The 17,318-nt window shown below is 53.3% G+C and overlaps 1 protein-coding gene across 2 annotated transcripts; it reads left to right on the top strand.

Annotated features, from left to right (window-relative positions):
- The first annotated feature begins 222 nt into the window (after positions 1 to 222).
- FUT5 (fucosyltransferase 5) lies at positions 223 to 13,403 on the top strand. Of its 2 annotated transcripts, XM_063800172.1 has the most exons (2): positions 223 to 436; positions 3,143 to 13,403. In XM_063800172.1, the coding sequence occupies exon 2, from the start codon at positions 3,155 to 3,157 to the stop codon at positions 4,277 to 4,279; it is 1,125 nt and encodes a 374-aa protein (XP_063656242.1). In that variant the 5' UTR covers positions 223 to 436; positions 3,143 to 3,154; the 3' UTR covers positions 4,280 to 13,403.
- Positions 13,404 to 17,318: the final 3,915 nt, after the last annotated feature.

Genomic DNA, 17,318 nt, shown 5'->3' with positions numbered 1-17,318 from the left:
GCAATTCTCCTGCCTCAGCCTCCCAAGTAGCTGGGATTACAGGCATGCGCCACCATGCCGGCTCTTTTTTTTATATCTTTAGTAGAGACAGGTTTTCTCTCTTTTTTTGAGACGGAGCCTCACTCTGTCACCCAGGCTGGAGTGCAGTGGCACAATCTCGGCTCACTGCCAGTTCCGCCTCCTGGGTTCACACCATTCTCCTGCCTCAGCTTCCCAAGTAGCTGGGGCTACAGGCGCCCACCACCATGCCCAGCTAATTTTTTTGTATTTTCCGTAGAGACTGGGTTTCACCGTGTTAGCCAGGATGGTCTTGATCTCCTGACCTCGTGATCTACCTGCCTCGGCCTCCCAAAGTGCTGGGATTACAGACGTGAGCCACCGCACCCAGCCTTTTCATGGCTGAGTGATATTCCATTGTGTGGATGGATCACACTAGGTATATTTGTTCTTCTATTGATGGACATCTGGGTAGTTTCTACCTTTGGGCTGTTTGTTCTGTTGTGAGTCAGGCTGCTCTGACCATGAGTGTACAAGTATCTGTTTGTGTCCTTTTGTTGTTAATTCTTTGGGGCTTCTACCTAGGAGGGAGATTGCTGGTGATGTGATAAGTATCTCTCAGGCTTTTCAAGGAAGCACCAAACTGTTTTCTACCCCGAATGTAATTTACAATTTCCCAGCAACAGGCCAGGCACAGTGGCTCACGGTGACTACATCTCAAAAAATAATAATAATTTTAAAAAGAAAGAAAGAAAACTTCCCAGCAACCACATTAAAAAAGAATACCAGGAAATTTAATGTTTTTCTTTTCTTTTTTTTTTTTTTGAGATGGAGACTCACTTTTGTTGTCCAAGCTGGAGTGCAGTGGCGCAATCTCAGCTCACTGCAACCCCCGCCTCCCGGGTTCAAGCAATTCTGCCTCAGCCTCCCGAGTAGCTGGGATTATAGGCATGTGCCAGCACCTGGCTAGTTTTTTGTATTTTTAGTAGAAACAGGGTTTCGCCATGTTAGCCAGGCTGGCCTCGAACTCCTGACCTCAGGTGATCCACCCAATATTGCTGGTATTACAGGCGTGAGGCACCACGTCCGGCCAATTTAATTTTAATGATATATTTTATTTCACCCAATACATCCAAAGCGTTATTTCAATATGTAATTAATGTAGAAAATCATTAATAAGCTACTTCACATCCTTTCTTTCATACTAAGAAATAACAATCGTATGGAAATTTGACACCATAAGCACCTCTCTTTTTAGGCACTAAATTTTGGGTAGCAATGGTGACATGGTTTCTACCAAAACAATACTATTGTGTTTGGTGGGAAAAAAAATTTTATTTAGGCCGGGTGTGGTGGCTCACACCTGTAATCCCAGCACTTTGGGAGGCCGAGGCAGGTGGATCATTTGAGGCCAGGAGTTCAAGACCAGTCTGACCAACATAGTGAAACCCTGTCTCTACTAAAAATACAAAAATTAGCCGGGCATGGTGGTACCCACCTGTCATCCCAGCTACTCAGGAGGCTGAGGGACAAGAATCACTTGAATCTGGGAGGCAGAGGTTGCAGTGAGCCAAGTCTCAAAAGTAAATTAAAAAAAAAAAAAAGGCCAGGCGTGGTGGCTCACACCTGTAATCCCAGCACTTTGGGAGGCCCAGGCAGGCGGATCACGAGGTCAGATGGAGACCATCCTGGCTAACATGGTGAAACCCCATCTCTACTAAAAACAAAAAAAAATTAGCCGGGCATGGTAGCGGGCACCTGTAGTCCCAGCTACTCGGGAGGCTGAGGCAGGAGAATGGCATGAACCCGGCAGGCAGAGCTTGCAGTGAGCCGAGATCGTGCCACTGCACTCTAGCCTAGGCGACAGAGGGAGACTCCATCTAAAAAAAAAAAAATTAGCTGGGCATGGTGGTGCTTGCCTGTAATCCCAGCTCTTCTGGAGGCTGAGGTGGGAGGATCATTTGAACCTGGGAGGTTGAGGCTTCAGTAAGCTGAGATCATGCTACTGCACTCCAGCCTGGGTGACAGAGGAAGATGCTGTGTTATAAATTTATTATTATTATTATTTGAGACAGAGTCTCATTCTGTCACCCAGGCTGGCGTTCAGTGGTGTGATCTCCGCTCACTTCAAGTGATTCTCCTGCCTCAGCCTCCCAAGTAGCTGGGATTACAGGCACCACCACCACATCCGGCTAATTTTTGTATTTTTTAGTAGAGACAGAGTCTTGCCATGTTGGCCAGGCTGGTCTTGAACTCCTGACCTCAGGTGATCTGCCCGCCTTGGCCTCCCAAAATGCTGGGATTACACGCATGAGCCCCCACGCCTGGCCTATAAAATTTTTTTTAAATATGCTGTTCAGTTTTTAGATGTACATTTAAAACTGTAAACAGTCCACCCTGGCATCCAAGCCTCACCTCACCCATTACAAAGCATGGTTCGGGTTCCCTCCTCCTCCTCTGGTCGCCCTCTTAGCCTCTTTGAAGGTTTTTCTTCTCAGGCTTCCCAGACCCAGTGCCTACACTCTGAGGGCCCTGGGCTCCCTCCAGTTCCGTACTGGGTGTCTCCAGAACAAGCGGGGTTCCACGTCTTCCCTGAAAGCCTGCTCCTCCCTGGGGCCCCAGGTCCCCCCACTCCCTGCCTGGTCAGCCCCTGCCTCTCCTGAGTCTTCACACCTGCCCATTCTCCCTCCTGTCCTCCCCACCTCTCCCCAGCCTCAGCCTCTCCCCCAGGATGGGGACAGTGTGTCTGAGGGCCAGAGGGGTTAGCTTTGAGTGTCTGTTGATTGAAAGACCAAGTGAATAGAAAATCAAGCCTAAACTGGCAGCCCTAAGCACTTCCTTTTCTTTGTCTGCAAACTGCTCAGGTGTCTCACCCCGCCAGGCTTTGGCACTGGCTCTTTCCTCATCCAACGGACACCCTTTCCCTCAACTCCTACCTTATCTGGAGAACTCTTATGTTACCTGCAAAACCTAATCCCATTGTACCCTTCCCTGTCAGAGTTATAAATTCAATCCTCAACTCAGGGGTACTGGGGGCATTTATGACAAGCTGTGTCATAAATTATAACAGCTTCTCTCAGGACACGTGGCCAGGAAGTGGGTGATCTTCCTTAATGACCCTCACTCCTCTCTCCTCTCTTCCCAGCTACTCTGACCCATGGATCCCCTGGGCCCAGCCAAGCCACAGTGGCTGTGGCGCCGCTGTCTGGCCGGGCTGCTGTTTCAGCTGCTGGTGGCTGTGTGTTTCTTCTCCTACCTGCGTGTGTCCCGAGACGATGCCACTGGATCCCCTAGGCCAGGGCTGATGGCAGTGGAACCTGTCACCGGGGCTCCCAATGGGTCCCGCTGCCAGGACAGCATGGCGACCCCTGCCCACCCCACCCTCCTGATCCTGCTGTGGACGTGGCCTTTTAACACACCCGTGGCTCTGCCCCGCTGTTCAGAGATGGTGCCCGGCGCGGCCGACTGCAACATCACTGCCGACTCCAATGTGTACCCACAGGCAGACGCGGTCATCGTGCACCACTGGGATATCATGTACAACCCCAGTGCCAACCTCCCGCCCCCCACCAGGCCGCAGGGGCAGCGCTGGATCTGGTTCAGCATGGAGTCCCCCAGCAACTGCCGGCACCTGGAAGCCCTGGACGGATACTTCAATCTCACCATGTCCTACCGCAGCGACTCCGACATCTTCACGCCCTACGGCTGGCTGGAGCCATGGTCCGGCCAGCCTGTCCACCCGCCGCTCAACCTCTCGGCCAAGACCGAGCTGGTGGCCTGGGCGGTGTCCAACTGGGGGCCAAACTCCGCCAGGGTGCGCTACTACCAGAGCCTGCAGGCCCATCTCAAGGTGGACGTGTACGGACGCTCCCACAAGCCCCTGCCCCAGGGGACCATGATGGAGACGCTGTCCCGGTACAAGTTCTATCTGGCCTTCGAGAACTCCTTGCACCCCGACTACATCACCGAGAAGCTGTGGAGGAACGCCCTGGAGGCCTGGGCCGTGCCCGTGGTGCTGGGCCCCAGCAGAAGCAACTACGAGAGGTTCCTGCCGCCCGACGCCTTCATCCACGTGGACGACTTCCAGAGCCCCAAGGACCTGGCCCGGTACCTGCAGGAGCTGGACAAGGACCACGCCCGCTACCTGAGCTACTTTCGCTGGCGGGAGACGCTGCGGCCTCGCTCCTTCAGCTGGGCACTGGATTTCTGCAAGGCCTGCTGGAAACTGCAGCAGGAATCCAGGTACCAGACGGTGCGCAGCATAGCGGCTTGGTTCACCTGAGAGGCCGGCATGAGGCCTGGGCTGCCGGGACCTCACTTTCCCAGGGCCTCACCTACCTAGGGTCTCGCTAGTCGGGAGATTTACCTATCTGGGGCCTCGGCTGCCTGGGGTCTCACCTGCCTGGGGCCTCACCTGCTGGAGTCTTTGGTGGCCAGGCATGTGACTTACCTGAGATTTCACTTGCCGGGCTTCACTGCCAGGAGCCTCCCCTGCTGGGGACCTTGCCAGCTGGGGCTGGGGATGGTGCCTACTGGGGATCTTGCTTGCTGGAGGCTGCACCTACTGAGGATCTCGGCTGTCGGGGACTTTACCTGCTGGGACCTGCTCCCAGAGACCTTGCCACACTGAATGTCACCTGCTAGGAACCTCACCCGCTGGGAGGCACAGGGCCCAAGGGAGCTGGATGTGTTGCCCAAGGTGTGCAGGGCAGGTCAGGGAAGGGCAGGGTCCCCTAAGGAGGAGGGCGAAGGGCATGTGTGTGACCATCAGCAGTGGTGTGCACATGGCTGAGGGACACTCGGTGTGACTGCCAGCGGGTGGGTGTGACCTCGGCGTGACTCTGATAGTGCCTGTGGATGTGTTGCGATGCCTCACCCTGGAGGGCACTGGGCCCTGAGAACTGGTGCCCTTGAGGCCCTGCCCCCGGGCGATGGTGCAGGCTGGTTTGCTTGTGGTTTTATTGCTGTTGTTAACCACCCATGAGGGGTGCAAACAGATAATGCTGTTAACATTTTCAGACGAGAATGCTTCAAGGAAAGCTCCTGTGTCCCCCCTCACTCTAGAACAGTGGTTCTCACGCAGGGCGATTCTGTCCCCAAGGGCACTTGGCAATGTCTGGAGACATTTTCAGTTGTCACAACCAGGGGAGGAGGATGAGGTCACCTAGTGGGTAGAGGCCAGGGTTACTCCAAACCCCCCTACAATGCACGAGTCGGGGCCCCTACAACCAACAATGATGGTTCCAAATGTCCAGGGGCAGAAAACCCTGTTCTAGAACTTTCTATGACCCTGGAGGTCAAGCCTGTTGGGGGAGGCGTTCAGATCCCTCGGGGGTCCTCTCCTCCAGCTGGCTCCCTGGGGTGGGCTCTGGCACCCACCCAGAAGTGAAAGTCTTTTTTCTGAAGGTCTCAGGTCAAGAACTCCAAAGTCAGGCAAGCCCTGCATATAGCCCTGCTCCACCACTTAGGGGCTGCAGGTGGTTTCTGACTGTAAATGAGGATGTCCAGAATATTCCGGAACATTCTGAAACATTCTGGGCTTGGGGGAAATTGCTGCTCTCTGGAGAATGCCAAGGGGAACCTGGTGGTGGAAGGTGGTGGTGAATTCCAGGTGCTCTCTGAGCCTCAATCTCCCCATTTGCACAGTGGACATGCAGGCTCTGAGGGCTGAGGAGTGGGGCCCACGCTCTCCAGGAGTGAAGGTGGGCAGGGCTGGGATAAAGGGACCCTCTCTGCCCAGGGTACAGGGTCCAAGGGAGCTGGATGTGTTGCCCAAGTTGTGCAGGGCAGGTCAGGGAAGGGCAGGGTCCCCTAAGGAGGAGGGCAAAGGGTATGTGTGTGACCGTCAGCAGTGGTGTGCACATGGCTGGGGGACACTCGGTGTGACCGCCAGCGGGTGGGTGTCACCAACGCATCACTGTGGGTGTGACCTCAGCGTGACTCTGATAGTGCCTGCAGATGTGTCTCGATGCCTGCCTGTGGCTCTATGTGGGTGTTCGTAGGTGGCGGTGATTGTGAGTGTGAGACGGAATGTGTGGCCCTGGGAGTGAGGCTTTGAGTGTTGGACAGAGTAGCGGCCCCTCTCTGAGTGTGCCGGGCTCTCCGAGTCTGTGTGTGTCTCTGTGTGACTGTGCAAGGCTGTGTCTGCATGGACCTGTGTCCTTGGGTGTGGTGAAGTGGGCTGTGTGTGGACACATGTGGGACTCTTAAGCTGTGTCTGCAAGTGGCCGTGACCGTGTGTGTGGCCTTGTGGATGGGCAGGGAGAGGTGGGCTTCTTAAAAGTATTACAGGAGGGGAAACTGAGGCCCACAGAGGGCCAGGGACCCAGGCCAAACATTCCTCCCTGCAGGGGGGTACGCAGAGACCCAGGCCAAACATTCCTCCCTGCAGGGGGGTACACAGAGACCCTGCGGGGTGGTGGGAGGATCAGCATGACCTCAGCCTCCTGAAGAAGGTGCCGGCAGTGGCTCCACTCTGTAGAGGAGGTGGCTGACGCCCAGAGAAGTTGAGGAACTCACCCAAGGCCACACAGCTGCCAGAGGTGAAAGTCGGTTTTCTGAAGATCTCAGGTCAAGAACTCCAAAGTCTGGCAAGCCCTGCATAGAGCCCTGCTCCACCACTTAGGGGCTGCAGGTGGCTTCTGACTGTAAATGAGGACGTCTGGAACATTCCAGAACATTCTGGAACATTCTGGGCTTGGGGGAAATTGCTGCTCTCTGGAGAATGCCATGGGGGACCTGGTGGTGGAGGGTGGTGGTGACTCCCCGGTGCTATCTGAGCCTCACTTTCCCCATCTGCACAGTGGACATGCAGAGGTGCCTGTGATGGCTCCCCCAGGCCCAGGTGGGAGGGTGGAGGGGCATAGGGTGGGGAAGGTGTGAGGGGACTGGAGAGTCTCTGTCAAACCCCCTTGTGACTCCGGGCCTGAGCCAGCCTCGATGGGCCCATCACTCACCTGCCACCTATACCACACACCTGGGCCCCTCTCTCCACTGCCTGGCTGCAAGTCAGGGGTCCCAGGAGGGGATCGGGGGCTCACGGGAGGCCAGGCCAGGTCTTCCTAACAGGGTGGTGTGGGGCCAGTCCGCTGGGGGTAAGGAGTTGGAGTGGGGACAGGCTGCTCTGTCCCCTGACGCCCCTGGAGCCCCTGTTGTCTCCGCCTCTACCTGAGCTGATGTCAGAGTGAACAGCTCCCTTTCCCAACTTCTCTTTCTCTCCCTCTGGAATTTCCTCTGAGACTTAGAGGGACATGGAAACCCTCCTTGGGTCCCACAAGGGCAGAGGCCCAGCCACCTGGCCAACGTTGGGGGACCCTGGCCTGCCCCCTCTGGAACCCCAGGACCGCTCCCAACCCCCATTGCCTCCCTGTATGCTCCGGATCTCACATGTGGTTCATGGCGCACCCAGCCCAGCCCGTGGGGCCTTCTCCCTCCTCCTGAGCGGCAGCTGCCCTTGGCTCCCAGCCCTGGGCCCCAGGGGGAGAAAAATTTCCAGCAGGCTGGCAGCTGCTCCATCACCCACCCAGTCCAGGCTGATGGAGGAGCTGGGGGGTCCGATGAGGGCAGAGACCCCAACGAGGAGGTCCTCGTGATCCCCCAGTCTGGGCTCTGGGCTCAGCTGTTTGACAGGGAGACCTCACCTGGCACTAGCCTGATGAGCCCTGCTCAGAGAGGGCCAGGGAATCTCTCAGGTCACACAGCAACTTCAAGATAAGCACACACTGTCTCTGGCAATTGGCCGCAGCTCCTCTTCCAGATCTCAGTGGCTGGAGGCTAGTCCAGTTGTGGATCTGATGGCCAAGGGGCCTGGGTTGCAATCCCAATCCCCACCCCCAGCCCTCCGAACTCCTGGCTACGTGAACAAGGTGGACTGGGGTTGGATGTTACAGGAGGAGGGAACCAGTTCAAAGGACACAAGAAGTGATTCAGGGTGAGGGCCAATCAGATGTGGGCCGTGAGCTGCCAGGGCGGATCTTGGGGACAGGGCAGGGGCTCCATGGGCGACAGTGCCAGTGCGGTAATGACCACATTTGAGTGGGGTGGGGTGACCTCACCAGGAATCTGTCTTCTGCCCTGCTCTGTCAAAAGGAGCATGTGGCCGGGCACGGTGGCTCATACCTGTAATCCCAGCACTTTGGAAGGCTGAGGTGGGCGGATCACTTGAGGTCAGGAGTTCGAGACCAGCCTGACCAACATGGAGAAACTCCGTGTCTACTAAAAATACAAAAATTAGCCGGACGTGGTGGCATGTGCCTGTAGTCCCAGCTCCTTGGGAGGCTGAGGCAGGAGGATCACTTGAACCTGGGAGGCAGAGATTGCAGTGAGCTGAGATTGGGCGATGGCACTCCAGCCTGGGAGACAGTGCGAGACTCCATCTCAAAAAAAAAAAAAAAAAAGCATGGGATTCATTTCCAGTCCCTGTGGAGGGACAGGACATGCAGGAAAGGGCAGATGTGGCCAAATTGACCAGGATTCCTTAATGACCCAATAAAGTAGGCCGGGCGCAGTGGCTCACACCTGTAATCCCAGCACTTTGGAAGGCCAAGGCGGGTGGATCACGAGGTCAGGAGATGGAGACCATCCTGGCTAACACGGTGAAACCCCATCTCTATTAAAAAAAAAAATACAAAAAATCAGCCAGGTGTGGTGGCGGGCGCCTGTAGTCCCAGCTACTTGGGAGGCTGAGGCAGGAGAATGGCGTGATCCCGGGAGACGGAGCTTGCAGTGAGCCAAGATCGTGCCACTGCACTCCAGCCTGGGCGACAGAGCAAAACTGCCTCAAAAAAAAAAAAAAAAGACCCAAGAAAGCATTTACCAGCCTCTACTTTCTTGCTGTTGGGGCTTAGGCAGAGTCTGGCCTCAGGTGTGATTGGAGCTCAGCCTGGAGTGTGGACTTGGCCCCCATTGCCTGAGGCAGGAGGAGCACCATTGCCTCAGCCAGCCCAGCCTCCCATTGCCTGGTGATCACAGCTGTGGAATGGGCAGAGTCCTGTGGCCCTCCACTAGACACCTACCCTTGGGTTTCTCACTCCAGCTTCCCTCATCTCTTGTTCTTCTAGGTTTTCTGTCCTCACAAGGCTGCCAGCCCAGCAGGGGAAAGAAGGGACACAGTGTGGCCTGAGCTAGGACAGGGGAGACAGAGGCAGTTGCAGGAGCCAGTGGAAGGAATTGATCTGGCTGGAAGAGGGCCCCTATCTGTGGAGGCTTCCTAGGGGAGCTGTCTGCACCAAGCACTGAAGAATGGGAACTAGGCAGGAGGCAGGGGGCAGAGAGTGCCGTTGTCCAACTGGAGACAGCCTGCTACATGTGAAACTCCAAGTGACTCAGCAATGAACACCCTCTCTCAGGACCTCAGTCTTCACATCCACAGGACAGCTGTGTGGGGCGGAAGCCTTGCCCATCCAGGCTTGGCTGGGGCTCCACTCTCAGAGGCATGTGAACCAGAGCAACTCCATCTTGAATAGGAGCTGGGTAAAATGAGGCTGAGACCCACTGGGCTGAATTCCCAGGTGGTTAAGTCATTCTAAGTCACAGGATGAGACAGGAGGTCAGCACAAGATACAGGTCATAAAGCCCTTGCTGATAAAACAGGTTGCAGTCAAGAAGCCGGTCAAAGCCCACCCAAACCAAGATGGTGATGAGAGTGACCTCAGGGCATCCTCACTGCCACACTCCCACCAGCACCAGGACAGTTTACAGATGCCATGGCAACATCAGGAAGTTACTGTATGTGGTCTAGAAAGGGGAGGCATGAGTAATCTACCCGTTGTTTAGCATATCATCAAGAAATAACCAGCTGGGCACGGTGGTTCAGGCCAGGTGTGGTGGCTCACGCCTGTAATTCCAGCACTTTGGGAAGCCAAGGTGGGTGGATTGCCTGAGGTCAGGAGTTCGAGACCAGCCTGGCCAACATGGTGAAACCCCATCTCTACTAAAAATACAAAAATTAGCTGGGCGAGGTGGCGCACGCCTGTAGTCCCAGCTACTCAGGAGGCTGAGGCACGAGAATCGCTTCAGCCCAGGAGGTGGAGGTTGCAGTGAGCTGAGATCCTACCACTGCACTCCAGCCAGCCTGGGCGATAGAGTGAGACTCCGTCTCAAAAAAAGAAAAGAAAAAAAGAAATAACCACAAACGGGCAACCAGCGGCCCTCAGGGCTACTCTATGGAGTAGCCATTCTTTTATTCCTCTACTTTCCTAATAAACTTGCTTTCACTTTACTCTAGGGACTAGCCCTGAATTGTTTCTTGCGTGAGATCCCAGAACCCTCTCTTGGGGTCTGATTGGGACCCCTTTCCTCTAACACCAGGACAAAGTGATACCGAGACTGATAACCCCACAAGTTGTCTTAATCAGTCACAGAGAATGTCCCCAGCGAGGACATGAGCAGAGAGCAGACTTAGGTCACCCCTTCTGGAAATGGCCTGCCTGGGAGACTCCAGTCCCTGGCCCAGCCCTGTCCCCTCAGTCTTCCCCACTGTCTTGGGCCTGGCTGGGCACCGAGATGGTGGAACCCCAGGCAGCGTGAAGCAGCCTCCTGGAAATGATTTCTAGAACAGGGAAGACATCATACATGGAGGCTGGACCTTAGATTCGGTCGCCTCTGCACCCAGTTTGGGACTGACAGAGTTGAAGGCCATCCTGTCTCAAGGACAGCCTTCCAGATCATTTCTCTTCTCCATTCCAGGAAGCCTATCTGGCTCCCTGGACTTCTCCTGTGATTTACAGGAGAGGGTGGGGAAAGGGAGGGCTTTTGTGTTTTGTTTTGTTTTTGTGAGACGGAGTCTTGCTCTGTCTCCCAGGCTAGAGTGCAGTGGCGCAATCTTGGCTCAGTACAACCCCCGCCTCCCGGGCTCAAGTGATTCTCTTGTCTTAGCCTCTCAAGTAGCTGGGGTTACAGGTTCCTGCTACTGCACCTGGCTAATTTTTTTTGTTTGTTTGTTTGTTTGTTTTTTTGGTGGGGATGGGGTTTCACCATGTTGGCCAGGCTGGTCTCGAACTCTTGACCTCATGATCCACCCGCCTCGGCCTCTCAAAGTGCTGGGATTACAGGCGTGAGCCACCGTGCCTGGCCAAGGGAGTGCTTTTGAGGCACACAGAGGGCCTTGGTGAGGCCACCGCTCTGGGGCAGAGGACCCTCACCACTTGCCAGGACGCCTGAAAACAGCCTCCTCTTCCTCCCCGCTCTCCTCTGCTCTGTCCCGATGGCCTGTGCCCAGCATGTCCTGATAAAGCATCTCAAACCACATATTAATATGGTAACCTGGCTGGGTGAGGTGGCTCACACTTGTAATACCAGGGATTTGGGAGATTGAGGTGGGAGGATCACTTGAAGCCAGGAGTTCGAGACCAGCCTGGCCAACATGGTGAAACCCCATCTCTACTAAAAATACAAAAATTAGCCAGGCGTGGTTGCATGTGCCTGTAGTCCCAGCTACTCAAGAGGCTGAGGCAGGAGAATCGCTTGAACCCAGGAGGCAGAGGAGCCGATATTGCACCACTGTACTCTAGCCTGGAAGACAGAGCAAGACTCCATCTCAAAAAAAAAAATTAAAAATTAACGTGGTGGTGCACACCTGTACTGCTAGCAACCAGGGAGGCTAAGGCAGGAGGATCATTTGAGCCCAGGAGTTAGAGGCTGCAGTGAGCTATGATCACCACACTGAACTGTAGCCTGGATGAGAGTGAGACCTTGTCTCAAAAAAAAAAAAAAAAAAAGAAAGAAAAGAAAAATGGCCGAGCGCAGTGGCTCACGCCTGTAATCCCAGCGCTTTGGGAGGCTGAGGCGGGCAGATTGCTTGAGCTCAAGAGTTTGAAACCAGCCTGGGCAACATAGCGAGACCTCGTCTCTACAAAAAATAAACCATATTAGCCAGGCATAGTGGCACATGGCTGTAGCCCTAGCTACTCGGGAGCCTGAGGCAGGAGGATCGCTTGAGCCTGGGAGGTGGAGGCTGCAGCGAGTCGTGGTCATGCCATTGCACTTCCAGCCTGGGCGACAGAGTGAGATTCTGTGTCAAAAAAAAAAAAAAAAAGCAACCCCACTGCTTGAAGCTTTGCACGGCTTCCTATCACCCTGGTGCTAAACATGCCACCATTGACCATGGCTGGATGTGGCTCAGCCCCAGAAGCAGCACTGTCTCATCTTCCGCTTGTGAAGACCCAGCCTAGAGTTTCCTTCAGCTCCTCTAATGCGCCTGGACCTCTGCTTTGCACAGATTCTTTTTTTTGAGACAGCGTCTCTGTCACCCAGGCTGGATTGCAGTGGCATGATCTCGGCTCACTGCAATCTCCTCCTCCTGGATTCAAGCAATTCTCTTGCCTCAGCCTACTGAGTAGCTGGGATTACAGGCGCCCACCACTGCGCCCGGCTAATTTTTGTATTTTTAGTAGAGACAGGGTTTCACCATGTTGGCCAGGCTGGTCTCAAACTCCTGACTACAGGTGATCCACCCGCCTCAGCCTCCCAAAATGTCATGCGTGTCTGTGTGAAGAGACCACCAAACAGGCTTCATGTGAACAATAAAGCTTTTTAATCACCTGGGTGCAGGCAGGCTGAGTCCGAAAAAGGAGTCAGCAAAGGGAGATAGGGGGTGGGTCAGTTTTACAGGATTTAGGTAGGTAGTGGAAAGTTACAGTTAAAGATGGTTATCTCTTGCGGGCAGGGGCAGGGGTCACAAGGTGCTGGGTAGGGAGATCATGAGACTCATTGTCCAGGAGAAGAAATGTCACAAAGTTAATTGATCAGTAAAGGTGGGACAGGAACAAATTACAATGGTGGAATGACATCAGTTAAGGCAGGAACTGGCTGTTTTCACTTCTCTTGTGGTTCTTCAGCTGCTTCAGGCCATCTGGATGTATACATGCAGGTCACGGGGGATATAATGGCTTAGCCTGGGCTCAGAGGCCTGACACCAAGTGCTGGGATTACAATAGTGAGCCACCGCGCCTGGAGCACAGATTCTTTTCTCTACGTGGAATGCTCTTCTCTTCCCTTTTGACTTACAGAACTCCTACGGGGCTTCAGCTCCCAGCTCAAACCTCCAGGAAGCCCAGACCACGTGACAGCCACCTTCATATTCTGCAAATATTGTGTCACGCACGTCGGTGCGAAGAAAGTCACCAAACAGGCTGTGTGTGAGCAATAAAGCTTTTTAATCACCTGGGTGCAGGTGGGCTGAGTCCAAAAAGAGAGTTAGCAAAGGGTGGTGGGATTATCATTAGTTCTCATAGGGTTGGGATAGGCGGTGGAGTTAGGAGGAATTTTTTGCGGGCAGGGGGTGGATCTTACGAAGTACATTCTCATGGGCGGGGAGGATATTACAAAGTACCTTCTTAAGGGCAGGGGGAGGATATTACAAAATACCTTCTCAAGGGCAGGGAGGGTGTATTGTTACAAAGTCAATTGATCAATTAGGGTGAGGCAGGAACCAATCACAATGGTGGGATGTCATCAGTTAAGGCAGGAACTGGCTATTTTCACTTCTTTTGTGGAAAAATACTGGCCCTCTGGAGCGGGGGCTGGAATATTGGCAGGTGTGGAGGCATCGGCTATTTCTTTTGCTGTCCTGTCGACATAGGCATTTCCTTTTGCAATAAGATCAGTAGGTTTCTGGTGTCCTTTACGATGAATGACTCCAGCCTTGGGCGGCAGGAGAGCAGCCTTAAGGAGGGCCTTTATTAGGGAGGCATTGATCATGGAAGAGCCTTGTGAGGTAAGGAAGCCTCTTTCAGCCCAGAGGGCAGCATGGTTATGGAGGATGTGGAAAGCATATTGGAGTCAGTGTAAATGTTAATGTGCATTCTGTTAGCAAGAGAGAGCACACGAGTTAAAGCAATTAGTTTGGCTTGTTGGGAAGTGGTGGAGGGAGGAAGTGCAGCAGCTTCGAAAATAAAGGTGTGGGACACGACATCATATCCAGCTTTAGCTGGTGAAAATTGATTGGGTTTAGAAGCACTGCCATCGATAAACCAAGTGTGGCCTGGGTTTGGAATTGGAAGAATAGAAATCTGAGGAAAGGGGGAAGATGCTATGTGTATTAGGGAAACACAGTCACGTGGTTCAGGACTTGTGTTGGGTGTTAAGTGAGAAGCTGGGTTGAAATCGGGCCCATAGGCAATAGTTACTGTTGGGGTTTCAATAAAGAGTGAACAGAGCTGGAGGAGTCGAGGGGCAGACAGTAAGTGTGAAAGGTGTGAGGAGGATATTAACGCTTGAAGGTTGTGAGAACTGTAGAGGGCAAGTGGAGCATGGCCTGTGATTTTGAGGGCTTCCGGAAGTATTAAAGTGGTGGCTGCTGCCACATGTAGACATGAGGGCCAGCCTAAAACAGTAAGGTCAGGTCGTCTGGATAGAAAGGCTGCAGGGCACAGTCCTGGCTCTTGTATAAGAATTCTGACCACACAGCCCAGCACTTCGGCTGTGTGTAAGGAAAAAGGTTTGGGCTATGTCAGGGAGAGCTAGTGTGGGAGCAGTCTCTATAGCTGTTTTCAAGGAATGGAAAGAGGAGTGGGGAAAGGATTTAGGATCTATGGGATCAGCTAGATTTCCCTTTGTGAGTTTATATAATGGTTTTGTTAGGATGGCAAAACCAGGTGTCCAAAGGCAAAAGTACCCAACCATGCCCAGGAAGGAAAGAGTTTTTGCTTTGTAGGAGGGGTTGGGGTTTGAGAGATCAGCCGGACATGATCGGCAGGGAGAGCACCTGTGTTTCATGAAGAATTATGCTGAGGTAAGTAACAGATGAGGAAGAAATCTGGGCTTTGGAGGGGGATACGCAATATCCCTTTAAGAATAGATGTTGGAGGAGCAGGAGGGTGTCCTGTTGGGAAGATTTGCAGGAGGGGCTATAAAGTAGAAGGTCACCAAAATATTGAATAAGGTGAGAAGCAAAGGGGTGGAAAGAAAGTAAATCATGAGAAAGAGCTTGGCTGAAGTAATGAGGGCTGTCCCTGAAGCCTTGTGGCAGTACAGCCCAGGTAAGCTGCTGGGACTGATGGATGTCAGGGTCAGTCCAGGTAAAAGCAAAAAGAGACTGGGATGAGGGGTGCAGGGGAATGGTGAAAAAAGCATCTTTAAGATCAAGAACGGAATAGTGAGTTGTGTAGGAAGGTATTGAGGACAAAAGAGTGTACGGGTTGGTCCCCACAGGGTGGATAGGAAAAACAATTTGATTGATAAGGTGCAGATCGTGAACTAACCTGTAAGACTTGACCAGTTTTTGGACAGGTAAAATGGGGGAATTGTAAGGAGAGTTTATAGGCTTTAGAAGCCCATGCTGTAGCAGGCGAGTGATAATAGGCTTTAGTTCCCTTAAAGCCTGTTGTGGGATGGGATACTGGCATCAAGCGGGGTAAGGGTGATTAGGTTTTAATGGGATAGTAACGGGCATGTGATTGGTTGCCAGGGAGGGAGTAGAGGTGTCCCATACCTGTGGGTGAAGGTGGGAGGGATACAAGAGGAAGACACGAAGGAGGCTTTGGTTTGGGAAGAAGGGCGGCAATGAGATGTGGCTGTAGTCCAGGAATGGTCAGGGAAGAAGACAATTTGGTTAAAATGTCTCGGCCTAATAACAGAACTGGGCAGGTGGGGATAACTAAGAAAGGGTGCATAAAAGAATGTTGTCCAAGTTGGCACCAGAGTCGGGGAGTTTTAAGGGGTTTTGAATCTTGGCTGTCAATACCCACAACAGTTATGGGGGCAAGGGAAACAGGCCCTTGAAAGAAAGGTAATGTGGGCTGGGTGCGGTATCTCATGCCTGTAATCCCAGCACTTTGGGAGGCCGAGGTGGGCGGATCACCTGAGGTCAGGAGTTCGAGACTAGCCTGGCCAACAAGGTGAAACCCCATCTCTACCAAAAATACAAAAATTAGCCGGGTGTGGTGGCGGGCATCTGTAATCCCAGCTACTCGAGAGGCTGAGGCAGGAGAATCACTTGAACCCGGGAGGTGGAGGTTGCAGTAAGCCGAGATTGCTCCGTTGCACTCCAGCCTGGGTGACAGAGAGAGACTCTGTCTCAAAAAAAAAGAAAGGTAATGTGGATGGGTAGCTCCCATATCAGTTAAACAGGGGATGGCCTTACCCTCCACTGTGAGAGTTACCCGAAGCTCGGCGTCCATGATGGTCCAGGGGGCTTCCGAGGCGACCAGGCAGCATCAGTCTTCAGCCGCTAAGCTGAGAAGATCTGAAAAGGAGTCAGTCAGAGAGCCTGGGGCCAGAGTTCCAGGGGCTCTGGGAGTGGCTGCCAGGCGAGTTGGACGGTCTGATTTCCAGTGGGGTCCTGCACAGATGGGACACGGCTTAGGAGGAATCCCAGGCTGCGGGCATTCCTTGGCCCAGTGGCCAGATTTCCGGCACTTGAAGCAAGATCCTGGGGCAGGAGGTCCTGGAGGAATGCCTGGCAGATGCGGTTTAGGCGTTTTGAAGTTCTCATGTTCTGGAGATGTGGCTGGCGTTTCTCTCTCAGCGGAGGCAAGTAATTACAACTCAGAAATACGTTGCCACTTGGCTGTATCTTTTTTATTATTGTATACCTTGAAGGCAAGGTTAATTAAGTCCTGTTGTGGGGTTCGAGGGCTGGAATCTAATTTTTGGAGTTTTTTCTAATGTTAGGAGCGGATTGAGTGATAAACTGCATATTGAGAATAAGACGGTCTTCTGGTCCCTCTGGGTCTAGGGTGGTAAAGCATCTCAGGGTTGTTGCCAAATGGGCCATGAACTGGGCTGGGTTTTTATATTTGATGGAAAAGAGCCTAAATGCTAACTGATTTGAGAAAGGTCAGCTAAAGAAAAAGGAGCATTAACCTTGCCTATGCCTTCAGCTCCAGCCACCTCTCTAAGAGGAAATTGTTGGGCAGGTGGGGGAGGGCTAGTCACGGAACGAAACTGTAAGCCGGACCGGGTGTGCGGAGGGGAGGTGACAGAAGGATTATAGGGTGGGGGAGCGGAGGTTGAGGAAGAATTGGGACCTGGCTCTGCCTGGCGAGGAGCAGCCTGGGGAGGAGGGGAGAGGTCAGATGGATTCGTAGAAAAGGAGGATTCAAAGGACTCAGAGCTTGGGGTGGAGACTGAAGGAACAGACAGGAGAGAAAGAAGAAAGATTTGGGACGAGTCGCACTGGGAGCAGAGACTAGGGAGGGACCAGTGTGTAAAAGAACGCCTGGACGCGGCCGGGCGCGGTGGCTCACGCCTGTAATCCCAGCACTTTGGGAGGCCAAGGCGGGCGGATCACAAGGTCAGGAGATCGAGACCATCCTGGCTAACACAGTGAAACCCTGTCTCTACTAAAAATAAAAAAAATTAGCTGGGTGTGGTGGCAGGCG

This window comes from Pan troglodytes, chromosome 20 (assembly GCF_028858775.2).
Source record: "Pan troglodytes isolate AG18354 chromosome 20, NHGRI_mPanTro3-v2.0_pri, whole genome shotgun sequence".
Classification (NCBI taxonomy): domain Eukaryota; kingdom Metazoa; phylum Chordata; class Mammalia; order Primates; family Hominidae; genus Pan; species Pan troglodytes.
This window is presented reverse-complemented; position numbering and strand designations above follow the sequence as displayed.